Source organism: Cibotium barometz, chromosome 42, assembly GCF_041138505.1.
Source record: "Cibotium barometz isolate CiBa-2024 chromosome 42, ASM4113850v1, whole genome shotgun sequence".
Classification (NCBI taxonomy): domain Eukaryota; kingdom Viridiplantae; phylum Streptophyta; class Polypodiopsida; order Cyatheales; family Cibotiaceae; genus Cibotium; species Cibotium barometz.
This window is the reverse complement of record NC_141087.1, coordinates 5817986-5826388: the sequence shown is the minus strand read 5'-3', so window position 1 is coordinate 5826388 and position 8403 is coordinate 5817986. Positions and strand designations below refer to the sequence as shown.

The window sequence follows — 8403 nt, the reverse complement described above, 5'->3', positions numbered from 1 at the left end:
CCAACAAGGTAACCTAACTTTGAAACGATTTGAGTTCCCTCCAAGTGATTGCACTCTTAGTCGAGGGTGCTCAGATTAGTTTACATGGAGTCCTCGCGAGGAAAACCAGAAAAAGGACAAATGCTAATGAGCATGCCAGACAGGGCTTGGAAAGAAAGGAACTTAAGAAAAGGAGGATCTAAAATGCTGGTTAGGCAAGAGGAGAGAGACAAAAGAGATAGAACAATGGTAAGCCAGAGAAGAAGAGATGGGAGGAATGGCTAATCAATATTTGGAGTACCACCAACATCTTTAGAGTGCAAACTTAATCCACGATTCTGCATGATACATGACTACTGGCTTTGCAACAATGGCAATATATACAAAACAACTTGATTTCCAACTGTCTGCACTTAAGCAGTAATCTCCAGGCAGAAAAACAAGAAAAATGGTATGTGAGATCGCTTAGCTAGGTAGCTCTCATATCTCAAAAACATGTACATCATCCACAATGCTTAGCGACCTTGCTAGCCCAACATCTCCTTGGACACACAGAACAAAGCAGTAGCAACACACTCAATGAGAAACAAAATGCAATCAAAATTGCAGCTAAAAGTTAGCCTACTTTCTCAATGAGAGATTCTCTTCAAAGTCGAGAAGAGTCCCCCTCCTTTCTTCTCCTTTTTCTCCTCTTCAGCAACCTACAAAGTCATGGCACAATGGTCAGTGAAAGGTCTACTCAATCAAGTGTGATCTCAATAGTGGTACTCAACTTTTTAGAAAAGTCAGACTGGTCTTGATAGACACCCAATTATCCCAACAGACCTCTTTCAAAATGTCCTGAAGAATTGCCGTTATCTCGAAAAATTCTGGGCGTTCAGCCGGATCCTGTTGCCAGCACCTTGGAAGTAGCTCTGCAAGTCTTGGATGGATGTTCTTAGGGGTAGTAGGCCGCAAACCCTGTGTAACTTATTACATGTAAGATACACCCTCAAACTCCTGGTTTTGCACAAACTTCTATAGAGTGATTTTTTAACATGTCCAAAGAAATGAAAGAAAATGACACAAAATACCTTTTGCACCACCCCGACTGCAGCTTGCAAGGGTGTCAGATCATCGTATGGTAGCTGCAAAGAAAAAAAAAAGGCTACAGCAGGCATAACACTAAGCATTTCAATACACAAGTAAACAGGAAAGGAGTGTGGCTACAGGGAATAGAATCCGCATACCATACCTTGGCGGTCAACAGCTCCCATAACACTATACCAAAGCTAAACACATCTGCTTTGCGATCGTAAGGTCGGTGTTCAATCACCTGTCCAATACCACATCGTCAATGAAGCCAATCTAACAATGAAAATGAATGATAAATGGACCAGCGGGCGACTGTAGCCTTTCAATACAAGAGCTTCAAGTGCTTGACAAAGGAAATTACCTCAGGAGCCATCCATCTGTAGGTACCAGTCTCTGCCGTCATTACACCACTTTGAGCTTGGACACGGGCCACTCCAAAATCAGCAACTTTGATGACCTGGATTAATATTAACACACTGTTTATATACTTTTCAGCCTTCAATACTACCTTGTTTTAGATATTATGCACCCCTAGTCAGACTTGACCTCATTGAAGGCAGTTCAATGTAAGCTCTTTGCAACCCTAATCATGGTTTGTGAAACAAGATAAGGGCTACCTTACCCCTAAAACAAATTTTTTTTTAAAGAAAGTGGTTTCCTTGGATAAACATATAGGGGTGTATGCTTCCGAGGTTTCTTTCTTACCTCATGCTCATCCATCAAAAGGTTCGCTGCCTTCAAATCTCTGTGAATGATGTTACTCTGATGCAGATAATCCATCCCTTTTGAAACATCAATTGCTACTCTCAGAAGTGCTGGCAGCTTGAACACGCCTTTGTGCTTGTGCAAGTAGTCATAAAGACTTCCTCCCGACATGAACTCTGTTACCATCAGAACACACTTCAGAAAGAAAGCAGCTTAATATGCTACACCACAGAGCGACTCCCCTAGCAACTTTATATCCACTTTGTGCCTCTCGGACCAATAAAATACACCTTATACAAAAGATACATATTTCAATTGCATCCACATGTAGTATGAGTGTATACCTGTTACAATGCAAAGATTAGGAGGCCGAGTGCATGCACCAATAAACTGCACGACGTTCTTGTGTCGAACTTTCCTAAAAATCAGTAAGATGCCACAATTATATAATCATAGTTCAGTCAGAATAAAAGAATACCCACACATGCTGCCCCCCCCCCTCCTCCTTTCTGCGAGAGGAGAATTTTCAGTCCCAAATGCAATAAGCAGAGCACCCTTAGTGCAGCACTTATACATGTGTATAGATTTGTGCACGCATTCTATTTAGCATTGTAATTGTTTTGATTGAGTAAAATATAAAGATCTTACTAGCTAAGTCTGTTACACAGAGACGGACATCCTTCAGACAAGCCTGCAAAATGATCTCTCATGAGCTGGTTCATTTTGTCCCATGATATGCTAGTGCTAACTAAACAAACATAATATACTCTCCTTGCACGAGGACTGGATCAAGAGAGCAAATGGTCCACAACCATAAGCCTCTTTTCATATGACAAAAACTAGAATTGGAAGCAATAGCAGCCTAGCTAGTTAAGTTAGCCAAATCCAGCTCTGGAAGAAGCGTAAGGAAAGTTCAGGTTATTTCCCAAACTTAACAAAAACCAACTGTGTATGTGCATGTGCACGTGTGAATGTATCTGTTATCTAATAGTGCTAGCCTTGTTCATGGCTGATTCTTCCCCACAATTCCAAAGAAGTGATAAAAACTCAGTACCTTTGTCCACTAAAATGGACATATCTTTATGCATGAATCTGCACCCAATGATGATGTGAGTGGGGATGTCATAGCATATAGTCTATGCATAATGCTACACACGATGGAGCGACGGTTTGAAGTTTTGCGAATAAACCCAAACCAACACAAGAAAAGCAGGTTGCAGGTAGAGCCTACATTGCCCTTCTCGTACATACAATGAGATAAAGGAGCAACACAAGCATTAATGTAGACATGTGTAAATGTACCTCATGATATAGACTTCCTGTGCAAATTCTTTTTGCAAATCTTCGTTCAATCGCTCCGATTTCAGAACTTTAATTGCCACATCTTGTCCACAATATGTACCCCTGAACCTGCAATTCATTTGAACTCATTCAAAAATCTCTCTTCAGGTTAAAAACATAAAGATCACAAATGTAAGAGCCAGCTTCAATAAGATATAAAGTACGTACAGATCTCCAAATGATCCACTTGCCACCTTATGGTCGAATTTCAGTTGATTATGATCAATTTCCCAGTCATCAGTGCCATCTGATGGAATCCTCAAAAACTCCACGTCAGGAGTCTTACCTTGTGGAGTTGACTTGCTCGGAGACGACGCTGGAGAAACCCTTGACCAAACTCTTTTCTGCATGGAGAATAGTTCATGACTGGAATCCCTCCGAAGCTCCCTCTCTCTAAAATTAAAAAGCTCCACAACTAACTATCACTGTCTCTTGTAAAAAGGCATTCCATATGCACTTAGATTATGGTGATTTTGATACATTAATGCTGTAATATGGACATGTAAATTCCTTATTATGTAGATTATTTTATAAGGTCATTTGCACTGCCTTATCTACTACAGAGGCCGAGTATATTGCAGCCACAGAGGCTTGCAAGGAGGCATTATGGCTATCTCGGTTAGTGGTTGATTTGGGCTATACAGGGGATATTCCATTGTTGCATTGTGACAGTCAGAGTGCCATCCAGTTGGCAAAGAACCCTGTCTTTCATGCCAAGACGAAGCATGTGGATGTGAAGTATCACTTCATCAGAGAGGTGATAGAGAACAAGCAAATTCAGCTTGTTAAGATTCATACGGATGACAACCCGGCTGATCTATTGACGAAGAGTTTGCCTCCGGAGCGGTTTGCTCATTGCAGACACTTGATGGGCATTGGATGAGGCCATTTTCAGCCTTGATATGGCCTTGTATATTATCATGTACATGCTGATTTTTTTTTTCTTTTACTTAAGGGCACTTTGCCTTTAAGTGGGAGGTTGTTGGGGTAAAGGCGTTATGCCCACCCTTATAGTGTGTACAAGCCCATAAGTTATAGTACATAGTACACTTAGTACTTTTAATGTACTAAGTGCACTATGTGTACTAGTGCAATATACATGTGTGATAGGGGAGTCACACACTTATGCTACTCATGAGTTGACTTATCCCCACAACTCTCTCTCTCTCTCTCTCTCTCTCTCCCTTGTTTCTCTGTGTATGTCTCCCACATGACCTAACCCTAATTTCTGTTTCTCCCATCATCCCCCACAAAGGCGAACGATGGAAAGACTCCAGAGGAGACATATTCTAGGAGAAAGCCATCAGTTTCTCATTTCCATATTTTGGATGTGATGCTCATGTTCATGTTCCCAATTCTCATCGGACGAAATTTGACCCCAAATCCACCAAAATGATCTTCGTCAGCTACAACGAACACCCCAAAGCCTTCCAGCTTTGGGATCCCAACAAAGAGAAAGTTATATTATCTCGAGATGGGCACTTTGATGAAACCCCGGAGACTTCCAGATCCCCAGAATCACCAACAGCTTCATCAACACCTTCCTTGGTTCCACCCTCACCAATGGTTCTTACCTCTCCTCCACCTCTACCGAGTACCTCTCTCTCTCCACGGTGGCTTCACTCTACATTGCGGGATTCTCAAGTCCCTTCTCCGACCATTTATCAGTCTGGGATTGCTCCATCCCGATTGAGGAGATATGCCAAATACAACCTCAAAGTGTTGGCATCTTACAGTTAATTTTGCATTGATGACTTCCTTGATGCATAATGCGGAGCTTTCTACACAAGAGGAGGCCTTACAAATTCCTAAGTGGCAGCTTGCGATGGAGGCGGAAATGGATGCCATTAACAGAAATCACATGGAGCTTGTTCCCTACCCTTCTTATAGGAAGGTTATTGGCGTCAAATGGAGTTATAAAGTGAAGTTTCTTGCCATTAGTTCACTCGACAAATATAAGGCCTGCTTGGTGGCTAAGGGCTATGCCCAGAAGGAAGGCAAGGACTTCTCGGAGACTTTTGCTCCCACTGCCAAGTATACCACCATTTGCATTGTTCTTGCCATTGTTGCTCACTTCTCTTGGCCCATCTTTCAAATGGATGTCAAGTCCGCCTTTCTCAACAGGGACCTTCAAGAGGAAATATACGTTGAACAACCCCCTGGCTTCATCCGCAATAGTTCCGAGGACCATGTTTATCTTCTGCGGAAAGCTCTTCATGGCCTTAAAAAGGCTCCTAGGGCATGGTACCAAAAGATCTAAGCTTTCATTCTCTCTCATTCCTTTGGGAGAACTCCTGCGGACAGTAACCTTTATGTTTTGATAGAGGAGGATCACATTGTGATTATCATTTTGCACGTTGATGATCTTATTCTCATGGGATCCGACCCTGACCGCACTGCTATGATTATGGATCTTTTGAGTCATACCTTTGAGCTGACTAGTCTTGGTCTTGGCATGGAGATTTGGCAGTGCCCACCGAGGATATTTCTCTCTAAAACAAAAGTATGCTTCTCAGATTTCGGAGAGGTTTGGTATGAAGGACTATCGCTCATTATCTTGCCCTGTGGATTCAAATAAGAATTTGAGTAAAAATGATGACTCTCCACCCCATCATGATTCTACTTAGTACGAAACTCACGACGGACTCACGTTTTCCACAAAACTTCAAAGCTGATTCTAAACTAGGGAAGCAAGGGTCTGAGAAGAAAGCTAAGCCTCAACATTCGGCTCCCATCCACCCAAATTTTCAGCCATACCCCGATTCTTCTTCTTTTCCCCCACCTACCCATGGAAACCCTTTTAATACTTCTCATCTTGGTTACTTTGGCGGAGGCTCTGTCTTTCATTCCATGACGGGTGTACCCAACATGGGCATGACTGGGAGCTATGGTATGCAACCAGGTATGCATGAGGGTATGTATGGAGGTATGCCAGGAGGTATGTATGGAACTTTTGGTGGTGGTGGTGGAAGTGCTTTTGGTATGCCTGGTATGGGAGGTGGTATGATGGGCATGGGATCTAATGCTTTGGGCAATTCTTTTCTCAAACCACATCCATATGATAATCTTGTTCAGGACGAGAAGCCAAAAGATTATAAAGAGGAAGGTGATGCAGTAAAGTTTGATACTTTTAGTGGTGCAAAGGATCGTTTGAAGGCTCTCGCCTCCATTCAACAGTTTGATGCGGCATTTTTTGGTGGTAACTTCACAGAGGCATCTAAGGTACGAAAGGCAGCTTCTTCCCTAAAGGGAAATGCTCTTCAATGGTGGTCGACACACACTTCTTCATCAGGGAATAGCACCTAGCACTTGGGTGGAGTTCATGCAAATCTTCTCTTCTTTATGGTTGAAACCGACTTTTGAGGTGGATGTTTTGACAGCTTGGCATCGATTAGATTCCAAAGATTGTAGCAATCTGGAAGAATATAACAAGAAATTTTGGGATGCTCTGCTACCAGTCACATCCTTTAGGCCCGTGTCACTGGTTGAGCAGGTAGACATATTGTTGTGGGTTACCCAAGGAGCTTCGTGATTATTGCATTAAAACAAAGATCATTAATATGACTCAGATTTTGAGCGGATTTTTGATCATTTGACTAAAGGAGAGCGAGTTGATCATTATTCTCTCAAAGAAGGATTTTTGATGATGCATGACAAATTGTGTGTCACATCTCATTTGAGACAAAAGGTTTTGACAGAATGCCATGCTCCGCCTTATGCAGGCCATCGTGGTATTGAGGCTACAGTGCAAGCTTTGGAGGCATTCTTTTATTGGCCTACTATGCGCAGGAATGCTCATGCTTTTGTTCGTGATTGTATCATTTGCCAGAAGGTGAAGTATGACTGTCAAAAGACTCCTGGGTTACTTCATCCTTTGCCTATTCCAAATAGACCGTGAGAGAGTATTGCTATGGATTTTATCTTTGATCTTCCTAGGACAAAGAGTGGAAATGATGGCATCCGGACTATCGTGGATCGTTTCAGCAAGCAAGCACATTTCATTCTAGTCAGGAAGAAGATTAATGTAGAGCAAATGGTGAGGATATTTTTGACAAATATCTTTAAGTACCATGGGATGCCCACATCTATTGTCAGTGACCGACATCCTCAAATGACGAGTTTATTTTGGAGAGCATTGTTCGAGAACATGAAGTTCTCATCGTCTTTTCATCCACAAACAGATGGGCAATCGGAAATTGCCAACTTAGTTGTACTAGATCTTCTAAAGTGTTATGTTTCGGATCATAAGGAATAGTGGGAAAAGTATCTTCCTTTGGTGGAGTTTGCTTACAACAACACCATTCACACTTCGACAGGTAAGGCACCTTTGGTGATTGGGTGCTTTTGAGATTTGAGACGGCTAGACTCGGGAAAATGAAGGGTAAATAGAGCTTATATCCTAAACTGAGTATGCGGTACTATGGGCCTTTTCAGGTGATTGAGAAGATGAGTGATGTTTCTTATCGTCTTCAGTTACCAGATCATTGGAGGATTCATAATGCATTCCATGTGAGTCTTCTTAGACCTTTCAGAGGTGAGGTGCCTACAGATCAGGTTGATGAGACACAACCAAAAGTAGAAGAACTTGATGAGATTCTTCAACCGGAACAGATTCTAGCACATAAAGAAAGAAAAGTCAGAGGAAAAGTTTCACGTCGATCTGACGAAGTTTGTGAACTATTCACCTATGGATTCGAAGTGGATGGAGGAGGGTGACTTGGCAGATTCACCGAGAAAGTTTGAGAAGATCTCCTCCACGTCAAGCAAGGAGGCATCTTCTCGGGAATGGTACAAGGGCTACGCCAACCTCGAGTAATAAATAAATACCTACGGGGGCACCACGCTTTGGGGCCAATTGGTCTTTTGTGCAAGAGCACTCTAGCTCCACTTATTCTTTTTCTTCTTCCTCCAAGTTTATTATTCCAGTTCGTAAAGAGTTTTAAGTGTGATTAAGTGTGCTCACCGCCCGTCAAGTTTCTGAAGGCCAGTTGTGAGGACTTCCTAGTCTATTAAGACATGATTAAAATTGAATACAAGAACTAAAGATAATTAGAGAGCGGAAAGTTGAGTTGTTTGCATTGAGACAGAGGTCTTTCTTAAATAGAGGCCGAAAGGTTACAAGTGAAGAGACACATCCCTGGGAAGGGGTGTGGCTCTTGAATCGATGGTTATGTTCTTTGGACTTAGGGGTGTGTCTTTTAATGAATAGACATGTCCTTTGATAGTGACCCATGTGTAAGGGTGTGACCCTTCACATGTGTCCTTTCACTTAATAAGGGATTAAGGAGTAATTCAAGAGAGATT

The 8403-nt window shown here is 42.1% G+C and overlaps 1 protein-coding gene across 3 annotated transcripts in view; it reads right to left on the bottom strand.

The window, feature by feature from the left end:
• Window positions 1–249: 249 nt before the first annotated feature.
• Window positions 250–8403, bottom strand: part of LOC147614107 (serine/threonine-protein kinase STY46-like) — a 35104-nt gene continuing 26950 nt past the window's right edge. The window contains exons 8-17 of one of the 3 annotated variants that reach the window (XR_015263067.1): window positions 3268–3443; window positions 3061–3168; window positions 2103–2176; window positions 1759–1934; window positions 1415–1510; window positions 1214–1294; window positions 1053–1106; window positions 805–939; window positions 549–680; window positions 250–442 (exon numbers count right to left, since the gene is read on the bottom strand). Coding sequence is in view for 1 of the 3 variants with exons in the window: in XM_086780642.1 (XP_086636768.1) it covers window positions 609–680; window positions 805–939; window positions 1053–1106; window positions 1214–1294; window positions 1415–1510; window positions 1759–1934; window positions 2103–2176; window positions 3061–3168; window positions 3268–3443 (972 nt within the window). In the remaining 2 variants the exon portion in view is untranslated. Of the gene's footprint in view, window positions 681–804; window positions 940–1052; window positions 1107–1208; window positions 1295–1414; window positions 1511–1758; window positions 1935–2102; window positions 2177–3060; window positions 3169–3267; window positions 3444–8403 lie in introns of all 3 variants that reach the window. The other 2 variants (XR_015263068.1, XM_086780642.1) reach the window with 2 other exon arrangements.